The sequence below is a fragment of the Felis catus genome, chromosome A1 (assembly GCF_018350175.1).
Source record: "Felis catus isolate Fca126 chromosome A1, F.catus_Fca126_mat1.0, whole genome shotgun sequence".
NCBI classification, from domain to species: Eukaryota; Metazoa; Chordata; class Mammalia; order Carnivora; family Felidae; genus Felis; species Felis catus.
The window spans coordinates 106,368,447-106,391,098 of record NC_058368.1 but is presented as its reverse complement, the minus strand read 5'-3'; the positions used below and the strand labels follow the sequence as shown (position 1 = coordinate 106,391,098).

Genomic DNA, 22,652 nt, shown 5'->3' with positions numbered 1-22,652 from the left:
ACTTTTAGAGTATGGTAGTAAAATGTACTGTGCAACTAACAATTATATCAAGAAATGAAGCCTCCTATGACAAGCGTGCTCTAACTTGACTTGCTGTGCAACTCAAGAATACAAAAAGCCAACGAGGACAATGAAAAAACACAGTATTAATATGACGTAGAAGACGTACATTTTTCCTTCCTGCCCCACTTTTCTGGAAACACATAAATAGGAGCTAACTGGAATATAAAATAAAAACATTATTTTATTCTCTTGATAACATCCCACTTATTTCCTTCCTTTCTTCGTGTAAAGATGATTACACATTAAAATAAGATAAAATAAAATCAAGAATTATTAGTTTCCTATTGTTGTGTAACCAACTGTCACAAGTTTAGTGACTTAAAACAAGAAAACGTATTACCTCACAGTTCTGTAGATCAGAAGTCTGGGCACATGGAGGCTGCATTCCCTGCTCAGGATCTCCCAAGGCAGAAATCAAAGTGTCAGCAGGACCTCATTCTTGTCCGGAGCTCCTGGAGGAAAATCTTCTTCCAAATCGTACTCACGTTGTTGACTGAATTCAGCTCTTTTGGCTTGCATAACGTGAGTCCCTGTTCCTTTGCCAGCCACCTGCATTTTGAGGCTTGTGATCCCCTCCATCTTCAAAGTCAGCAGCCGACTCTCTCTGGGGAATCCCTTGCACACTCTTTTGTCAGGAAGAGCCAAGTCCCTTTTAAGATCTCCTCTGAATAGATACAAGCCACAAAACCCAGCCTCCCTATATTGAGGGGCACTGATTTGGGGCACCTGGGTTGTTCAGTTAAGCGTCCGACTTCTGGCTCAGGTCATGATCTGGCGGTTTGTGATTTTGAGCCCGGAGTTGGGCTTTGTGCTGACAGCTCAGAGCCAGGAGCCTGCTTCGGATTCTGTGTCTCCCTCTCTCTCTGCCCCTTCCCGTTCATGCTCTCTTTCCCTCTCAAAAATAAACATTAAAAAACTTAAAAGAATAAAAGATGCACTGATTTGAAACTTGAATCACCTGAGCAAAACCCTTTAACACCATACTGACCTTGGGTGTTTAACGGCCTGCCTGGGAGAAGGGGCCTCTGCGTGTTCCCACACCAAAGTGGGAACTTTGGGTGCCATTTCAGAATTTTGTTTCCTACAGCCGGCAAATCAAGAGTATACTCTACTCAACAGGAATTAACAGGTTATTTTTACTTAAACACCATTTTGGATTTCAATCTCTTCTAAAAACAAACTTTCTTGTTATCTGTTCAGACCTAAAAGAAAAAGAAAAGCAATGTGGAAGAATTCTAAAAGCCAATTTCAATTATTTAGAAAATCCACTGCAATCTCATCTAAGTAATTGATATATCTCATTACGGTAGCCTAGTGATTTTTAAATTATTTTTAATCAAAGGTTAGACGTTGACAAAAATGCTCCACGGAGGATTAAGGAAACATTAATGATGTGCAAATATTGATGTGTAGTTACTTGACAATGAAAATAATTTTACATTATCGGCCATCCTCCCGAATTAGTGAGAAAGCCACCTGGAGAGAATACTAGATCGAAGACTGCAGCACAAGAAAAGCTATAAGCATGGGAATATCCCATTAGCTCTGCTAAGTAAAGGGTGTGTTTTATAGACTGTAACACGTATCCCTTTTATTGTTTTTCCCCTCTCCTTCCAAACATCTTTATAGCATTAACCACTCATGTCAGGAAGCACAAGATGATGTGTTAAAAGAAACCTGGTTCCCATTCTACTATGCCTTTAGCCATCTATGCATCTTTAGAAAAGCCATTTATCTCTAGGCCTCATTTGTAACATAAAGTCATTTTAGAATTTTTTCTTAATTTTAATGTTTATTTATTTTTGACAGAGAGACAGACAGAGAGAGAGAGAGAGAGAGAGAGCATGAGTGGGGGAGGGGCAGAGAGAGAGGGAGACAGAATCTGAAGCAGGCTCCAGGCTCTGAGCTGTCAGCACAGAGCCCGACACGGGGCTGGAACCCACAGACCGTGAGATCATGACCTGAGCTGAAGTTGGACATTCAACAAACTGAGCCACCCAGGTGCCCCAAACCATTTTAGAATTTTAGAGCTAAAATGGACCTTTGAGATCACGATCTTTATAGTTTCAGCCAGCTCTAGTCAAATTTATCCAAACACCAACTTTTAAAAAGGGAAAATATTCCAATTAGAGAACTGTGATATTTAAATTGATATAGCAGGTTATTTACTTTCCTGGTTGGAGAAGGTTATCACTTTTATTACTTTTAATTTTTTTTTAATTTTTTTAACGTTCATTTATCTTTGAGATAGAGAGAGAGACAGAGCACGAATGGGGGAGGGTCAGAGAGAGGGAGACACAGAATCCGAAACAGGCTCCAGGCTCTGAGCTGTCAGCACAGAGCCCCATGCGGGGCTCGAACTCACGGACCGCGAAGTCGGCTGCCCAACCGACTGAGCCACCCAGGCGCCCCTTATTACTTTTAATTTTAAAGTTCTGCAGATATTTTCACATTTTGATAAATGAAGCATCTTAATCCTTCTCCTAACCCCCTTACAGCTCAATACACTGAACTATGGTTCTGCTTATGTTATCAACTTCATTATTTACAGCAGTTAAAAGAATATTGTTATCCTACAAAACTGTAGACACTTCCAAATTCAAAGCCTAGTGTGTTAAAATCAGTTCAATCTTCCCAGAATAATAAGGCCATGTGACCTTGCTTTGGATGATCTGCAAGAAAGAAGGGAGAAGCCAGATTCACAATTACTCTGAACTTCTGTTTATTGACATTCCTGAACCTTTGACATAACCTATTTCAATTTACATTTACAGAGAGGCTATGATACATCTGATTTTGTATCGGACCAGAAATTTCCCACGGGCATCTTTTTATCCTCAGCACATAGTATGGTGATTAGAACTTAGCAGGTTCTCAAAATATATTTTTAGAATGAGTCTAGAAACTGCACAGGTCCTGCTTTCAAAGAGCTGACAATCTAGTGAGAAAGATGGATTTTAGCCCAGTGACACCCAGTTCAGGCTTCTAACCTACAGAACGGTAGGAATATTAAATTTGTGTTGTGTTAAGCCACTAAATTTGTGGTAATCTGTTATGGTAGCCATAGGAAACTAACTCGGGGATCAGGGAATTAGTTTCAGCTCTGACAAGGCTTCACTGTGGTGGTATTTCGGGAAAAACAAAGGGCCTGGGGGGGGGGGGGGAACAAGAGGCGGGGAAACAGGTGTTGTTGATTAAATCCCTGCTCTGAGCAGCACTGGTGCAAAGTGGCCTTTTATGTGGAAATGCAAAATGTCAAGCCCTACACCACACCTACTGAACCAGAGTAAGCAGTTTAACAAGATCCCCAGGTGAACTGCAATCTTATTAAAGTTTGAAAAGCACTACGCTGAAGTTATTAAAAACTATTTTAGAATGTGCAGAAATCTTTGATTCTTCTTTTTTGAAACCCAAATTTGCTGGGGGAAAAAATACTCAACCACACCCACAAGACAGCTGGCTGCTGTTTGTTACAATGACAAAAGAAATATAAACAATTCAATTACTCTTAAATAATGAAAAGGCCCTTCAGTAAAATCCATTTGCCCCACCTGCAAAGGATTTTCCTTTGACAACTCCCTTTGGTTGAGAGATTTTAAATGTCAAAAGTTTTACACCTTTAAATAAATATTCGAATGCCTGGTATAGTACTCCTAGAGCTATATTGTGGGGAACAAAATAATTTCATTCACATAATACATTTTCTTTAATTACTTTAATATAAAAGACAGCAATGTTCCATATTTCACATAATATAAAAAAAAGTTTTAAAACCCTCTAATAAGTTTTTAAAGAAAATAAATTTATTGAAGAGTAGCAATGACTACAAAATTAATACTACCAAATCATTACTCAAGCCTTTGCATTAATTGTAATATTTGGAGGGTAGGAAGAGAAAATATCAAATAAGAATATGGACACTGGAAAACTCGATTTTACCCAGGCTTTTTAACTCTTTGCTAAATCTGGTGCATATTAGAATATGTATTCAAGATTGCTGTAAACACATTCAGCCAAAGTCAGCTCGTCACTAATTATACAGTATTGTAAATCATTCCATTTACAAAATTAAAACAAACAACGGCCCAATGAGTCTTTCTAGGTAAAATATCCCAGTAAAAAAAAGAACATTAACAGAATTTGCGATGATGACTAGAACAAGAAAATTAGCATACTCAAGAAAGAAACATAATTATCCAATATAATTTTGTTTGGTTAGATCAATGCAACTCACTCAAGTAAGATGACCGCATTGTGAAGGAAAGGGGTAACATGATCCAAAGGCCTGTTTTAAGTTCTCACCTAATAATCCTCTTTCAATCAACCTGTAAAGTAAAAGCACAGAATCCATACTACAACACAGATCTGAATGATACTACAAAAGTCAAACCATGATCGGCATATTTTTCTTTACAGTGCACAATTTAAGAAAACGTCACAAGAGTATTCACTTTAGAAAATAATGATCTGTGGTACAGTAAAGACAAAACAGGCACCTCCATTATCATTTTTAATAAATAAAAGCACATTAAACAAAAACAAAAAGAAAAGGAATAAAGCAGCACCTGAAGCCTTCAACACTGTAACTAAATGCTGGTACCCGAAGGGTCTAACTGCTTACGTTTTACTAAGAGGCGCAAAAGAAGAGCCAATTTTTGACTTGAACGTTTTAATTCTAGTAGAGACAAGAGCTTGTCTGGGCTTACAGTCCTGTCACCTGATGCCGAGGAAGAGACCAGTCCTTCAAACGTCCTTATACTTTGGAAAGCAGGCCTGACTCTGGGGCGCTCGCCTTAATTAAATTCTGAATTTCCTTGAATTTTGGATGGTCTTTATCTGCCACCAGCTGTAGCAGAACAGCCTCACTGGTCGTCACTATGATCCCAGTTCGAGCAAGACGCTTAAAAAAAAACGAAAAACAAAAAGATAAGGACAAATCAAGAACTAAGCATGACAATGAACAGTATATTACAGAAGCAAAAGCAAGGGTAGGACACAGTTAATTAGCGTCCTCTAGTAAAGCCATGGTCCTTAGTCATACCATCAAATTCACTCATGGAGACAAACCAGAAACCCATTATGATTATTCTCTATATTCGTAATACGGACAAGAAATAAGCAGAAGAAAACACATAGCTAATATTATGATTTATATGTACCAGGGAGGAAAAGAAATCAAGACTATGAAGGCACAACGATTTTTTTTTTTCTCTATTTCCAAACATGTGACCTACAGCATGTGTGTCCTTCCTGTAAATAAGAAATGACCAGTGGTAGAACACCTTCAAGTGAGGGCACCTGTGTGGCTCAATCAGTTGGGTGTCCAACTTCGGCTCAGGGCATGATCTCACGGTTCCAGGCCCACTTCAGGCTCTGTGCTGACAGCTCAGAGCCTGGAGCCTGCTCCGGATTCTCTGTCTCCCTCTCTCTCTGCCCCTCTCCCACTCACGCTCCGCCCCTCTCTCTTTCTCAAAAATAGATAAATATTACCAAAAAGAAATTTAGAAAATTAAAAAAAAAAAAAAAAAAAAAAAGAAGACCTCCAAGCAAGGTCTAGGAATGTGCCCCTGGGATGATGATAACAGAACCACCACCACTGCCACCAGCATAAACTTCAGAATTACTAAACACGAGTATAAAATTTAAGGCTGTCTAAAGTTTCACTGACAGGTCAATGAATGTCCTTGCCAAATTGCCCCAGGGGAACCATAATAAAGAACCAAGGACAGAAATCTCAAGGAGGGAAGGAAGAGGGCAAAGAAGACAAAGTCGAGAAAAAGGCAGAGAGTGATCGAGAACTGAATGAGAATTCTAGAGTAGAGAGGTACTCTTAGATGTCTCTGTTATCAGAAACTACAGGGAAAAAACTGGCCAACTGCTATTCCAAGAAACATCTACTAAAAGAACCATGGAAGACAGGTGGTTAGAAATAATTCCCAGGCAGGTCAGAAGAAATGACCTAGATCAGTCACTCTTCATAAAGGAGTCCCATGAAGAGCCAGGACATCCTTGCAGAGTGAAGGTTAATCCTTCAGATGACTGTAGATGCACCTGCCCAATTTTCCCACGGGCATTGCAACCCCTTCCTTTTTAACGCCAAGGACGCAGCAGGGAGTAGGAGCCATAGCCTACTCTTCAGAAAGCAAGCTTGGACTCAACAGCCAGTGTGGAAGGGCACGCAGAGCAGCTGACGAGAACTCTAAAGAAATGAACAAACAGCAGAGTTACATAGGGAAGAGCGAGGAAAGACAGCAAGCGTGCTACGCTAGTACTCTTTATGTTGAGACAAATAACCCAGGTAAGTTATCTCTGAGTTTCTTAAAGACTTCTGGAAGCTAATTTCCTCCTCCTTGCCTTTTAGTCAACTTCTGCCTACCATACCAAAACCCTAAGAAATCTCCAGGGCTGTGTGCTAGGTTCGGAGACAAGGGCAGGGGACAAATATGAGACTAGATGCAGCGCAGCTGTGTGAATGTCTTCAGATGCAGCTCCCTCCCTCACTAGCTGGCGGCCCTGCCCAGCCTTCCTCACTGACCAAGGTTCAACCAGCAGACTTTCAATGATTTGCTCTGAATCCCAATCACATACTTTCAGTGTCCGCAAGAGTGCTTTACACTCAAGAGTGCCAAAAGAGGTCAGTCCTTGCTTATCTCTCTAGTTCCTTAGTGAGGCAAGAAGGACAGAGAACTGTTTGTTCCCAGATGGAAGGAAGAAATCAGATGACTCCTGAAGAAACCAACTTTCCCTAGTGCTCTGCTGACCACAATCTGCTTGACCGCAGGCCAACAATCCTCAGTGACGCTGAGGCGGGTCACCGTGGCAGGAATAGGCTGGAATGCTCGAGGCACAGAAACACATATTAGTCAACTGAAACCTACACAGTGTTACTTAGCTCCAAGATGGAGATATGGCCAGTAGTGACTGGACTCAAAACTAATCAAGCCAAGAACCTGTATGAGGGAGGCATGGCTCAGCAATGTGCAAAGCTTTTAGAACAGACTCCCAGACCTTCCCATGGTGCCTGCCAGCCCCAACTGAAAGGTACCTGAGCAGAGACAGAAAAGCACCAACTTGTCCAGACATAGGCAGGTTCGTGTACAACAACATGAGGTGTGAGGACACCTACAGTACCGGTCCCAAACTCTCTTTCTTTCCTGGACTCAAAAGGGGCAGTTAAAACTGCACATCTTTAATGCACACAGATATATAACTTATTAGGCTTCTGAAATTCATCCCCTACACTTTGCAAAAACAGTCCAAAGAGGCCTCCGAAAAAGAAAAGTTACTTTGATCCACAAATCTCCAAATGCAAGGGCACAAAGCCATGACAGCTTCAGAGAGGGCAAAGTGCAAAACAAAGACAAAACCCAGTACATTTCCAACCAATATCAACAAACCTCCACAAGTACAAGGGTATCAAGTTCCAGAGAGGGTTTTCTTCTCTTTTATTTTGCATTTACCCTACCAGTTATTAGTTGAAAGAAACAATGCCTGACAGATGGCCGGTGCTCAAAATATTTTGTCGAATAACCCACATACCACAAACTCTGGCATAGAAGTTTAAGTAATAGTAATTATAAATCATCTTAGTATAATAATCTCAACGGGGAATATGGGGAGTTTCAGGAATTCCTTAGGTGGTTGTGTTCTAAAGGAACAAAGAAGGAAGCTGGCCCGATTGCTATTTAACTTTCAAAGTCACATGTTAAAAGAAAGATACTTAACATTTCTCCCAATAAATGAGGTATAAACTACAACACCTCAAATATAAAATTAAGAAAGACTAAGAGAAAACTGTGCAATGTGGCATGCCTCCTCCATCAACACCTGACCTCATTCTTTTTTAACTTTCCAACCTCCACACTGGACCCCAAGGCAGTGCTGGGGGCTCTGTCTCTGCCAAAGCCACCCACACCAGATTCTTTCCTTCCCTCCTGAGAACTTCTCACGACTGGTACCTTCTGGGTATTACAAGCTGATGTAATGCTTCTACGTTTCAAAGAAGACTAACCTCATAGAGACGATTATAAATAATAACAATAAAAGTAAATGCAGCAGCTAACCTGTGTTTACTGTTATCAGGCACTACACTAAATGCCATCAACACATTATTTCATTTAATCCTCACCAAATCCTGCCATGTAGTGGCTATGATTATTTCCATTTCACCAGTAAGAAATCTGAGGCCATATGTACTAGCTAAATTGTCCTTGGACACAGATTTACTGAATGCCACAACCTGCATTCAAACCAGTATTATCCCTCCAGTGTTTTGACTCCTCATCACTGAGATGAGACTACTTCTGAAAGAATGAGTAAATATCCTGACTATGTTTTTAGTCTGTCTGGTGAGAAGACAGAACTGCCAACAAACTTGATAAATGCCATAATATAAAGACATGTCTCAAAAACTTACTTGAATGTATGACAGAAGTCCTTGCAACTTATTATAAGGAAGTAAGATTGTTTTTTTTTTTTTGGATGTTTGTAGTATTCCAAGTTCTGGACCTCGGCCCTCCTAGAGAAGGGATGGCCAACCAGGGCCTTAGAACAACTGCTGTTGCCAATTCCCCAGATGCCTCTGCATCAACCCTCTGCACTGACTTTTCTCCTTTCTTCCCTCTGACTCTTTTTCATTTGCCCTACCTCACCACCCTTGGGCACACTGTGAGCTAACGAAATGATTTAGCAACCCAACAGAGAAAGTGGTTCACAGGCCAGCTTGTGCCCCAACACTGGAGGATCTCAAAAAAAAAAACAAAAACAAAAACAAAAAACAAAAAACAACAATCTGTATTTCCCGTTCTCAACAGAAATAATCAGTTAAAAAACTTGCCAACTCAATCCACATGGACATTACTCTAAAATTATTACAGAATTAGAATTAAACAAGAGAGAGAGAAAGAGAACAATCCACAACGTGGAGTGAATGTTTCAAACAATTATGTGGTAGTTCGCGTCTCAACAGGAAGAGAAAATGCTTACAGAAGATGACTGTTAAGCAACCTTGACAAAACATCACTGATTCCCTGACTATGATCCAACCTGACACGCTGGTGCAGACAGCCAAGAAACAATGTGTCTGAGTGGTGTCCACAGGCAGTGACATACCTCCTAGTCCCAGAGATTCACATGTGAGGAAGCTTAACATAAGCAGAGTCAGTCTTAGGCCCACCACACCCTAGTTTTGGGCTACATCTTGGCTGAGTTAAACCAAGGTGGGCTGTTTTTGATTTGCAAATCTCTAAATGGTTCAGACTAAGCTTTCTGGAATACCTCTTAGAAGTTCAAACATCAAACCAAAACAAAGTCCAATGAAAGATGTGCAAGAGCTTTTGGTATCACTAGAACTCCAGACCACAGGAGACAGAAGATCTAAAACAATATGGTGGCAAGACCTCAAAAGTTGGTCAGCACACGACTCTGGAAGTCAGTGAGTCCGCTATGGTCAGAGTACAACTCAAACTGAAGAGGTAAATCCTTCATTGCTGTGAAGTACTCATTATTCTTCAAATTAATTTGGAAAATTTGACCAATCATTTGTTTGAAACCAGGACAAGTACCTCAAGAGCAAACATCCGGTCCATCATGCTTCTCGATGAGGTGGCATCAGCAACGATATGAACCTCAATACCTCGGCCAACTAGTTCCAGAGCTGTTTGCTGGATGCACACATGAGTCTAGTAGGAAAGTAAAAAATCATACGTAAAAACGCAGTAAAGCATTTTACAAATGCGTGACACCATGATAAAGCAGAAAGAATACTACAGCTCTCACGACCTTGTCCTACACCTAGATTTGCCTCTAACTTGCTAGGTGCTCTTGAAAATAAACAGCATCTCAGGCTTCGGTTTCTTCATTGTAAAGTCAGGAACTGGATTACATCACGTTTTTTTCACACTAGGAACTTGAACATATTCTTAGAGCTCTGTGAGAATTTTTTTTTTTTTTTTAAAGATTTTCATCTGTCATCTGAATGACCTTCATACGACTGACTACTACCACTCGGTTTTGATGCCACTTGCAGTCGGGTTTATTTCTGAACTCACACTGAGTGCCTAACACAAAGAATGAGTCAGCAGTCCTGCATATTGAGAAACAAGTAGAAAAACTAAGTTGTTACTGGGTACCCAGTAGTAAAGGTAGGCCAAGTTAAAAATAACAAGGGACAAAGGCAAAAAATATCCAGTATACAGCACAAGCAGATGTATTATATAGATTCCATTTTTGTAAGTACTAACTTGTAACAATTCATTAGCAGAGAATACAGAGTAAAAACATGTCCCAACAATAACTGGGTTATATAAGCAATGAAAGCACATTTCAGTAATACCAGGATGCCAACCTTATGTGCACATGACAAGTGAGCTTTGGAGAATTATCAACTGACATTTCATTAAAATTAGCACTGGAGGACTGTTCAAAGATGATTTTGATTAGGCATGAGGTAGAACAATGATGAATGAGCAAAAAAAGTGCAGAAGTCAGCAACAGTATTTGGCATGACATTAATACAAACAAGCTTACCCTATATTGTCATTATCGAAGTCAAAATACAGAAATATGTAACGTATATCTAAACCCTAGGCTACATCTTAAAACCTACTGTATATATCCTACCATCAGTACATCATAGGTGTATTAAAGTAACACTATTTGGGCTGCATTGTTTTTACAGTTTTCATAACTTTTAAATATAATTCAATAGTTGTTTAAATGCTATGAATAAATACATGTATTCCATTCAAAGATACCCAACAAAAGATCAAAAAATCATTTTAATCAGCATTAAGAATCTATGGGTTTTCTGTTCCTTTAAAAAGGTATGTAAGCGATCAAGCGTGAAGGACAATGAAATACATGATTTCTATGGTTTTTCTACAGCAAAAACATGACCAACGTGAAATCCTACAACACATAAATAAAAATAACGCCTTTAATAAAAACGTGCTCCAAAAGTAGTTAAAAGGAAAGGCTCAACAATCAATCAACCCACATTCAAATTCAATTCCATCCCATAACCAGCAGTATGACCCTGGGCAAGTGGTACAACGTCTGTATTTTCGTTTCCTCATCTACATAACAGGGGGAGATGAAAAGTACTTAATTGGCTCAGAAACTCACTGGGGAGTGTTTAACGAATTAACAGATGCAGATCACTGCCTTGCACACAGTCAACACTTAATAAAGGGTGGCTATTTTTCATCATTACTACCGCCTACCACCTAGTCTATCTACAAAACGGCACTGTGGACATATCAAGATTTTACAAATGACATTGTGCCCAAAACATAACAACAGGTACTTACTTCTACTCCAAATAACACAACACTCCTGACTCCAGGAATCTCTGCTAAGGCTGCTTCTACTTCTGGCAATACCATTGAAAACTTGGTCTTTGGAAGTACCAATTTTACACCTGTTAAATCAATTTCTTGAACAGTGCTTCCAAGACCTTTAGGATACTGTTCTGTTACAATAACTGGAATTCCTAACATCCGGGCCCCTTGTAACTGGAAAAAACAAACAAACAAACAAAGACAATTAGTAATATACAATTTGCATATATATAAATGTATATCATGCTTCTGCAAACTGGAAAAAATAAACAAACAAACATACCAATCTTTGTCCCACACTAATTATATCCCCAAAATATTTGATGGCTGGTCTGAATCGTTCCTGCATATCACAGCAGAAAAACACAGTGCTTGAAGGTGTAAGATTTCCCAAGGTGGTGAGCTGAGAAAAAAAGAAAAAAGAATGATTTAGCACTCGTTATACAACGACATTTATTTTCAGTGGAGGTCAATGAAGGAGAAAAGTGTTCCTACTGTTTGACCCAGTAAGTCAATTTCTACCACTATTACCTAAAAGAAATGATTCGAATTACAAAACAAACAAACAAACAAAAATTATCCAAAGATGTTCCCTGAATTGCTTTCAATAGTGAAAATTAGAAATAAACCAAGGACCAACAATACAGAAATGACTACACAAATTTTAACACGTTCACATGATAAAACATTTTTTAGAGAACCAAAATAACATATGCAATAAGTTTTCAAAAAATTTGAGCCATCTACAAAGAAATGCTCATAATCTAATGTTAATTTTAAAAAGAGAGCACAGTTCAATAGTATTTCAATAATGTAAAAATACAAATAGAAGACAGAAGCAAATATAGGAGACTATTATCAAGAAGAAGAAGCAAATATATGAGTATTAACAAGTAGATACCACTTTTATTTTTAGTGGTATGACTGTTCGAGTGACTTTGTACTTTATTATCTATGTGCTGGTCTGAGGCACTCTGGCATCAACCTTCCTTTGGTGTGAACTCTACCGACATGCAACACCAAGGTCATGGCAGAATGGGTGTGCCATCTGTAATTCGAACATTAGGTACAGGGTTTTCCTACTTTGCCAACAGAGTCTGATTAAAATAAATACTCAGTCATCTTAAATTATACATTCTATCACTAACTGTTTTAACGGGAGTTAGCAATGTTTTTTTCTTTATGGTTTTCTTATATTCTCCAAATGCTATTTAAAAACCCTTCCCAATAATATTTAAAAATACACACTGGGGTGCCTGAGTGGCTCAAGCATCTGAATCTTGATTTGAGCTCGGGTCATGATCTCACAGTGGCGAGATCGTGCCCCACACTGGGCTCAGCACTGGGGCATGGAGTCCGCTTAAGATTCTCTCTTTCACCCTCTCCCTCTGCCCCTCCTCCACTCTCTCTCACACGCACTAAATAAGTAAAATAAAAAATAAATAAAAATGCGCACTGCTTTTTGTAATTGGAAAAAAACGTTATGATAGTAAACAACTTAAATTTGATGCTGGCAATGCTTACAAGTATGAAAAGTAACAATGAAAATAATCTGTAGCAGAGACTAGGAAACATATATCTAAAAAAACAGAAATCCACTGGGCAATCCACTGGGTGCCTCAGTCAGTTAAGTGTTTGACTCACGATCTCTTCTTTTCAGCTCAGGTCATGACCTCACTGTTCATGAGCTCGAGCCCCACGATGGGCTCAGCGCTGACAGTGAGGAGCCTGGTTGGGATTCTCTGCCTCCCCTCTCTCTCTGCCCCAAAAATATATAAATAAACTTAAAAAAAAAAAAAAAACCTCCAGGCTTGCTGCTGTCATCAACACAAAAATATCAAGATGCCGTTCTCAGGAATAACTTCTTAGAGTTCAAAAAAGAAATGCAATAAAATGATGCCAAACACATCACCACTGTTAAACAGACATAAAGGTGACATTTGCTTTCTTAAAAAGATTCATCACCATCAGGAAATTAACGAATTAAGGTTAAAAGCAGGCATTAGATCACCAAGCTTTACGTTAATTACTGTAGTTGAGCTACAACTTGGGCCCAATATGGATTTACCAAAAAGTAAAAACCACTGTTGAATATAAGAATTTAATGTCACTCATAGATTCTTCAAGGCCCATGCTTCTTTCCTTCCTACCTTCTCTAATTTCAGAGAGCATATATATAAAGGAAGCAGCCCGGTCCTGAATGAACCCATACTCTTCCTCTTACTAGCCACCTCCTAAGTCTCCCCTCTAGCTACCCTGTTTTGCCCTAAAACCATCCATAGATAATAGCTGTTAATAATTTCCTAAAGAAACCCACGTCCCAATCACATGGCGGTGGCTTCCCCACCAGCCTGGCCCTAGACCCTGCCTTAGTGTCAGTGCCCAGGGCAACTTCTCAGGAAACAACTGCTACAGGAATTAAATGAATCATTAAAAGGAATCTTTTATCCTGAGTGGTATGACTGTCCTAGTAACTTTGTACTTTATTATCTACGTGCTGGTCTGAGGCACTCTGGCATCAACCTTCCTTTGGTGTGAACTCTACAGACATGCAACACCAAGGTCATGGCAGAATGGGTGTGCCATCTGTAATTCGAACATTAGGTACAGGGTTTTCCTGCTTTGCCAATACAGTCTGATTAAAATAAATATTCAGTCATCTTAAATTATACATTGTATCTTTAACTGTGTGCTTACTTTAATTTTAATGCAGGTGTCATGCCTCCATTTTGGTCCTTTTCCAAAGCAGTATGATGTATACAGAGGTACTCAGGACACAATTTTAAAAACCAACCACTATATATGAATATGTACTTTAAATTCTCAGTAAAAATTAAATTTTGGCTAGAAGGGCTCAAAATCCAAGTGGGTCCCTAGTCATCCACAATGTGTTTAGGGCACACTACAAAATGCAGCTTACCCACAATTGGTCTGTTTCAGATTATAGCAATGCAACTCAGCCATTCTCGCCAGTCCACGGCTATGAGAGCAGGAAGCAGGCAAAGTAAACGGGGAAAGGTTTAAGTGTGCTGGACGGACACGCACTATCATCCTTACAGCTCATACCTGCTGTATCTTCAGCTCACAGATCTCATCTCAGATAATGGACAAACTCTGTATACATTCTTAACACGGTTGGTTGTGCGGACTCTAAATTCACAAAAGGTTATAAACGGCAAACCAGAAAGGAAACTGCTGGAGACAGGCAAACTGGTATCAGCAAGAAATGATAGATGACAGAGAAAAGATTCAAAATACAATAAAAGCAGATCACAATTCAACTAGTTCCACACTCTAGCCTTCTACTGGAGGAGTAACAGTATGTGCATAACGTATAAACTGGGACAAGATCGTTTTAGAGCACGCTCAACTCAGAGAATGTTAAATTATATAATACCCCAGGACCACAATACTAAAATGGTCAAAATACTCAATATCGGGATATTGAAAGGAATAAAACCTCACCTACCCAGAAATCCTAAATATTGAGAGTTGTGGTCTCCTGGGGTTTCTGTTACCTGGTGCTTCCCTCTATCTCCTTTCAGACTGTGAGGTATCCTGTTCCAGGCAAGGAACCACATCAGATATATGTCATTAGTAGTCAAAGACTGGGGACGTCAGAAAATGCAGCCATAAAATCCTCACCACCTTGCAAAACCCTTCTAGTATAGGAACTTACCTGCAGGCCTTCAGCAAACACAGAGAGAAACCACAGAGATAATGGCAAGGCACATTATAATGCAGCGATGATTTGATTATAACTTAGTTAATGAAAAATGCCCGGATAGCCTTCTCCCAGCGAGTCAGACTTTAACTCCTGACACCCCCTAGGACATGGTCTGCACCAAGTAACTTGCTTCCTCAAAGTAGAATATAGAGGGAGTATGGTGACTTTGTAATGGAAAAACCTGGTAGACATTGCCTCAGCCAGGTGATCAAAACTGAGATAATCTGAGAGGTCATATTGATAGCATATAAGACAAAATGTGATGACAACAACCTTCATGATCTGGCTCTCAAAATCCCAAAACCCCATTTTAAGCACTAGAAAAACATCAGATAAACCAAAACTGAGGTACATTCTACCAAAATATCTGACCAGTATGCCTCAAAATTGTCAACGACATCAAAAACAGTACAAGTCTGAAAAACTTTCATAGTCGAGGGGGACCTCGGAAGACATGACAACTAAATAATTAGAATCCAGGAATGGATCGTGGAAGAGAATTTGCAGGCTAGCAAATTAAAAGTGGTGTTGACCAAATGCCATCACAAGCAAAATACAACTACAGATCGATGCATATTCAGGAATCATGAAAAACTCACATATAAAAATATATGGATGTATACATACACACCTTCATATATCTATATATCTACAAACAACCCTGTATATACACATACAGGTAATACATATTCCAATAAATATTTGAATGCAAAAAATTGATTGGAGCCAGTAGCTTCCCCAACAAAAAAGTGTTCCAATATAAACTGGTGACCACTTTCTTAAGAACTGTCATAGCTGTTATTTGACCTTAGATTTCAAAGACAAAAAACTTTTCATCCCCAAGTACATTATAACCATTAACATGACACTATTTTCCCCTCTTCTAGTGAAAATGTGTTCTAACCATTTTCTCACAATGGCTGTACATCTGCAAGGAACTTGTACCTCCCATGCTGAGTGCCTCAGGTTACTCAGGGCAGACACATACAGGGAGGCTGGCCTTGCTTAGGGATGCTCTGTGTACCAGTTCTGTTCTTCCGTAAAAGTAATACATGGTGTTATATGTTAAATTGTGTCCCTCAAAATGCATATGGTGAATTCGTAACCCCCAGTACCTCAAAGAGTGACTTTATTTGGAAACAGAATCACTGAAAATCTAGTCAAGATGAGGTCACAATGGAGAAGGGTGAGTGCCTAATCCAACATGACCAGTCTCCTTATAAAAAGGGGAAATTTGGACAGAGAAGGCCTTGTGAAATTGAAGGCAGAGATTAAGGTAATGGGTCTATAAGCCAAGCAATGCTGAAGACTGCCAGCAAACCACCAAGAGCCAGGAAAGAAACATGGAACAGATTCTCCCTCACAGCCCTCAAAAGGAGTCAGCCCTGATCACTAGCCTCTAGGACTGTGCAGAAACAGATCTCTGTCGTATAAGCCACTCAGTTTGTGGCACTCTGTTACAGCAGCCTTCCAGGGCGAACTACTACAGTGTGTAAACTGTGTACCTTTAGGAATGATTAAAGTTTGGAATTGTAGTGGTGCCTGGGTGGCTCAGTCAGTTGAGCATCTGACTTGATTTCGGCTCAGGTCATGATCCCACGGTCGTGGGACTGAGCTCCACCTCAGGCTCTTTGCTGAGCAAGGAGCCTGCTTGAGATTCTATTCTCTCTCTCTGCCTCTCTCACCTGTTCTTTCAAAAAAAAAAAAAAAAAAGTTTGGAATTGTAAATATGATGTGTTCAAAATTGTAGGAGTCTATTACAGTCACAAGATAGGCATGAATGATGTGCTTGGGAGAGAGTCCAAAGGGGTACAGGGTATCATTATTTCACTGAGAAGTGTTTCCAAGCAAATGTGATTACCACAGTAACAGTAAGGCCTTGCTCGAGGACTGACTCCCTGAAAACAGATTTCAGCGATGTGATTCCCCTGGGGTTACAAGGCTCCCTACACCACAGAGCTGCGGGCGTTGGAATCTGAGACCAAATCTCAATTTCACTAAACTCAATTATGTGAAATGGGACAAATCATTAACATTTTCAAACAGCAGTTTCTTAACAAAGCAACCAAACAGCATTTCCCTCAGAGGGCTACGTCAAGGATCCAATGAGCTGCATGTAATCAATCAAAAAATGAACAGGTTCCACTCTGAAACACAGAGTGTCATGAACACACAAATTTACAGGTAACCTCCACGGGGTGGGGGGGAGGGGGGGGGATACACAATGCTTTGGGCAGTAATCCAAAGTGTTAAATGTTAACTTTTTGAACGTGACACACACACAACCCCACTGAACCAATGGAGTAGAGGCAAACCACACCCTCAAGATCCAGCTGTTTCCTCTCAGCGCCCTGACACTGGTCACCTCCCAGAGATCTGTCAGGCCTGCTTCTCCACTGTTTCTCATCATTATCATTTTCCTGCTCTTCCTACATGCTCCCACGGTAAAGGTTTCGTTATCAAACATCGCCACCTTCAAACCAGCAAGCCCAAGGGGGTACAGCTTCTTTTCAGCAAGCCCAAGGGGGTACAGCTTCTTTTCCCTCTTCTTTCCAAACCCTGCCTTCTCTCCCTTCCCACCACAAACCCTGGGGTCTCTTCTAGCTAAAAATGTCCATGCCCCCTGTTAAAAACAGTAACAGTAGCAACAAACCTCCAAGAAAGCGAAAGCTGGAGTCAAATCCCCTCCCAATTAACCATCTCAGGAAAGGTCAAAATAACCTTCCCAGGGAAGCCCTTATCTTCTGCCCACACAAAGCTGCCAGAGCCTTCCCTCGTATGTACGGAGGCAAAATGGCGTCACTGGCATCCTCCCTAAAATGTCCATTTCTTCCTCCCTTCTGTTTGGGCTCTGCTTTCCCTGGTGACAAGCTGGAAAATAAAGTGGTGGTTATATGGTATCAAATTTACAGGTATTCCCAGGGTTGAACGTTTCAATTAGTTAAAAATTGGGAAACACCTTTCGAAAAATTAAAAACTGTAAGTTATAAAAATGACCTAAATTCCCACCGTATAATCCTTTCATTTACATTTCTTCTTCTGTGTCTCAAAATTCCTCAGACTTCAAGCATTCTGACAAAGCAGAAGACACATAAACCATGCTTGAAACATGAGCAGTCTGCAGCTACCTGAGCTGTCAACGGACACTCGGTCATTTTGACAGTGTTTCAGAGAAGACACACAAAGGTCCAACACTGGCAACGGCAGTCTCAAAGATCAGTCCCCACAGAACTGCTTAACCAACCAGGGTGCAGACAGTATGGCACAAGCGACCACTGTGTTTTACAAGGTCAGTAGCAGTAGCAGTCAGAACAAGCATGAAGCAAAGTCACAACCCTATGTAAATTGAGAATAAATTCTAGAATATACAGTATGTGAGCCAGGGCCCTCGAGGCTCTAAGGTCTGTGTTCAGGAAGAAAAAATAACAAGTTACATTATTTAAGCAGTGGACTACATTTGGCCAAATTTATGCTCTCTATCCCTGCTTCTGGGAGAAGGGGCCTGCCATGCCCAGTAGCAGCACCTCAATGATGGGCCATCTTGAGCCTTCCTAAGCGACAGGCATCGATAACAAAGAGCAATGAGCACCAGCAAAACAAATGATATTACAAGCTCAAGTTTGTGGCCGGTTTCTATTCAGCGTGATGCTTTCATTAAGCACAAAAAGAAAAGATGAAAGCTATAGGCAGCTAAAAGGAAGGCCCTTCCCAGCTCTGCCAGCTCCACCATCACCTTGGAGTCTTGGGCAATTTCCCATCTGTTCTGCTCTTTTGCAAAGTGAGAGTTACGGTATCAGGTAAGGAACAAGAACTGGGTCTTTTCCATGTTTGCTTTCATTGTGCCAGGCACTTAACGCCGCCACTCAAATGGTGGTGTCATCAACTCTATGGTCTCATTTAGCTACAAAATGTCCATGTCTTTAGATTCCTAAAACCTAAAGGTTCCTAAAACCAGCTAGGTTCCAAAACCATGTAATAAAGGGTTCATGAAAAGAAATAGCTTCCCCTTCACTTCTCTAAGTATACTCAGACATAAATACACAAAAACAGGCTTCAGAATAGGTTTATGGATATATATGAGGTGTGTGTCCTTCCACGTTATTTTTAGGCTAAGGGAGGCACCCAGCGGAACAAGTCAAAGTATGATGAGTACTAAAATGAGATAATATAAAAGAAAAATATTTTTTACAACTTTGAAATATATGAAGTATTATATAACAGTGGCTTAGGAATTCTTGGACTATTTAGTGAAGTATAAATAACATTTTTAAAAAGATGGAACAGAGTACTGCTATTATTATAATTTTTATTTTAAACATCATCACCAAAAAAATTGTTATCTTCTGTACCAAGCAAAATACTTCAAAAGCCACAAGTGACCTAAATTATATAATGCCTTTTGAGAATGTATAGGTTGTTTCTGGTATACACATGTTTAATTAAAAAGAGTTGGCATACCTGGGCATTGAATTTTTCAAAATAAAAGATCTTATCTTGGGCAGGGGGGTGGGGGGAACACTTACAGATGTGGGGTGGGCAGTCCCTGATTCAGCATAACATCTTATCAGGGAACTGCCCACCCTCCCTCCCAACCACTACAGGAAATGCATCACAAAGAAGTCTGCATCCTCAGGATAGCTCCATATCTCTTCAGTTAGTGTTTGGATTCTGGCCTTTATTAATGGATTTGTCAAAGGGGCATCCAACTTCTTGGGTATTTTGGCAGCAATTATCTAAATACACTGACAAAGAAGGTTGCAAAGACGTGTCAGCCACGAAAACTCTTGAAGACATAAAAATGGGGGTGTAGTAAACACCTACAAACCACAATTCCCAGCATGGACACCAGGGCAAATTCTGGGGGATCAGAGATATCCCTTTAGGATCTCCAGGAAGAGACAATGGAATCTCACTGCCTTTGTCCTCTGAACCTAAGAAATTTATCCAAGTAAAAAGTACCTGCTTTGGAAGCTTCTGGCATGGGTGCTGGTGTGACAGGAAACAAGACCAATTCTGCAGCCGAATACAGCTGGAAAAAACGAATCTAGAGAATAATCTTAAGAATATGACATTTGAATATTAAAATGTCTTCTAAGCCTGAATCCCACATTTCAGTTTGGTCTTCGGAAGAAATAGCTTATCAGTTTCTCAACTAAAGAAAAAAAAAATGTGGACAGTGTAGTATTTAAAATATACCTTACGTTCTTTCTTTTCAAAAATATAAATCCTCCAGTTAATCTTCTGAGAGTAAAAAGGACAGGAGACAAACCCGCACGGTATTACGGCACAGCTTCAAAAAAAAAAAAATTTTAAGCTATAAAATAATCCTCAGGTGCATCAACTTTCTCAAGCCAGAAAATCGTGGTCTAGGAAAAGTTGGGTAATTAACAAGGTATTACAGTCCTAGAGTCAAATGACTTTTTCAACGTAGGCGACGCATATATAATCAACAGATTCAAGTAGCCAGATACCAGGAAAAGGCTACGCAAATGGTTATTTCACTTAAGGTTAGGGGAAGCTTAAGCTCCAGAAACTGAAAGCTGGGGAGAGGAGGGGGAAAGGTGTAACTCCTGAAGTTTGTGTTTCCGCAAGTGGTAAACACAACTCCGGGTAACCCTAAGGCCAATACTCCGCATCAACTCTTTACCCCATTCGGCATGAGCCCAAAATAAAATCACAGCTAGTACCGCGCAGCCCTTAGGTTACGCAGGCGGCTGGACTTGCTCCAAGCACACAAAGCTGATGCGGGAGATCGAGGACCACACACGTGGGGGCGTTCGCTCGCGCCGCGACCCGCTGGGAGGCCCCCGCCCCCGCCTCGGGGGCGGACAGCTGCTGACCGTCACCTTCCTACTGGCCCATTCTCTGGGCCGTCCCCGAGGACTGCGATCGCCCCACCGCCCTTCCAAGCCGGCGAGGCGCGCAGGGCCCGGCGCCAGGGCGGCGCGGGGCACCTGAGGAGCGCGGCGGGGGCGGAGACAGAGACGCACCGGGACCGGGAGCAGCGGCTGGGCGCGCGGCCCTCCGGCGGGACCCACCTGGATCTGCAGCGGCACGAGGCGCACCTTGCAGCGCTCGCTCACCGCGAAGCCCTTGGGCAGGTCCACGTACTGGCCCCACTCTTCCGCGAAGAGCTGCACTACGAATTTGCGGTGCATGTCGATCTGGTCGCCGTACAGGCTGAGGAACTTCTGGATGAGCAGCTCGTAGCCCGCGCCGTGCGGCACGGACGAGGGCCGCGCGAAAACCGAGAAGCAGAAGAGCACGGGGACCGTGCCCGACGGCGCCCCCGCGCCGCCGCTGTTGGGGAGCGCCGGGACAGCCAGCTCCGCCGCCGCCATGTTCCCCCGAGCGTCTGCCAGCTCCGAGGCCAGCAAGGCGCAGACAGGGCCGGCCGCCGGGGCCCCGCCTCCCCGCGCCGCCCGCTTGCTCTGGAAGGCGAAGGGGCGGGCCCTGGCGGCCGCGGCTCGCGCGCCCTCCTCCGCCCCTCAGGGGGCGGACCGCGACTGAGGGCTGGGCGGTGGGGCCTGGGTGAAGGCGCTAGCTAGCGCCTGCGCCCGCTGCCGGGACCGCCCCCTCCAACCCGGACTTGTCTCGGCTGCCCGGCTGCCCGGCTGCCCGGCTGCGGGTCTAGTGCGCGGAGGAGGTTTGTGGCCCCCCCCCACTGCCCTCGCGCTCCGCCCACCTTCCAATGAGCGCAGTTCGCGGGGAGTTTACGTGGGACCCAGGGCTGCCCGGCTGAATCTGCTGGGACGCGTTACCTGTTGGCCTTGTGCAGAGGGTTGCAGTCATTCCTCCTCGAGGATGGCAGCAGTAATCGCAAAACCTGTAGGTCTGGCTGATAGCCTAAGAAGAACCGCAGAATGTAATGTTTCCAGAGGGCCACCCGAGGCTCAGAATTTCATATTTTTTCAGTCTCATGGAATACAATATCTCTAGCAATGAATCTGAGATCTTGGCTTCCCTTTATCTCAACTCAATTTCAGGAAGAACTTGGATTGGGGATGGCACTTGGATGGGAGTAAAAATCGAGACTTTATATTCAAACTGAGCGTTTGTTTTTCAGTAAAGTGGATCACCTGCAAATAAAATAATCCTCTGCCTTATGCACACTGTCAAGCACTGTATACAATGAACTGGAATTAAAGAAGCATATACTATGAACTAAGTTTCCTTAACACCAGGTCCTGGGAAAATAGGATCAAGAGTCTAAACATTTTTTAGATAGTAGGGGTTTCCTCTTCTTAGAAGGTAATAACTTTTTTTTTAAAATTTTTTAATGTTTATTTTTGAGAGAGAGCATGCACGCAGCAGGGGAGGGACAGAGAGAGAGGGAGACACAGAAACTGAAGCAGGCTTCAGCTCTGAGCTGTCAGCACAGCACAGAGCCGCACAACGGGATCAAACTCACAAACCATGAGATCATGACCTGACTGGAAGTTGGGTGCTTAACTGACTGAGCCACCCAGGTGCCCCTGAAGGCAGTAACTTTTAAGTCAGGGTTTCTCAACTGGAACTGTTGA

At 41.7% G+C, this 22,652-nt stretch overlaps 1 protein-coding gene across 1 annotated transcript; it reads right to left on the bottom strand.

Annotated features, from left to right (window-relative positions):
- Positions 1-3,844: 3,844 nt before the first annotated feature.
- Positions 3,845-21,523, bottom strand: ISOC1 (isochorismatase domain containing 1). The gene is made up of 5 exons (XM_023254778.2): positions 21,168-21,523; positions 11,686-11,805; positions 11,373-11,576; positions 9,627-9,743; positions 3,845-4,963 (listed from the first exon to the last, which is right to left on the bottom strand). Exons 1-5 carry the CDS (start codon positions 21,468-21,470, stop codon positions 4,817-4,819), a joined length of 891 nt encoding a protein of 296 aa, XP_023110546.1. The 5' UTR covers positions 21,471-21,523; the 3' UTR covers positions 3,845-4,816.
- Between the last annotated feature and the right edge of the window lie 1,129 nt (positions 21,524-22,652).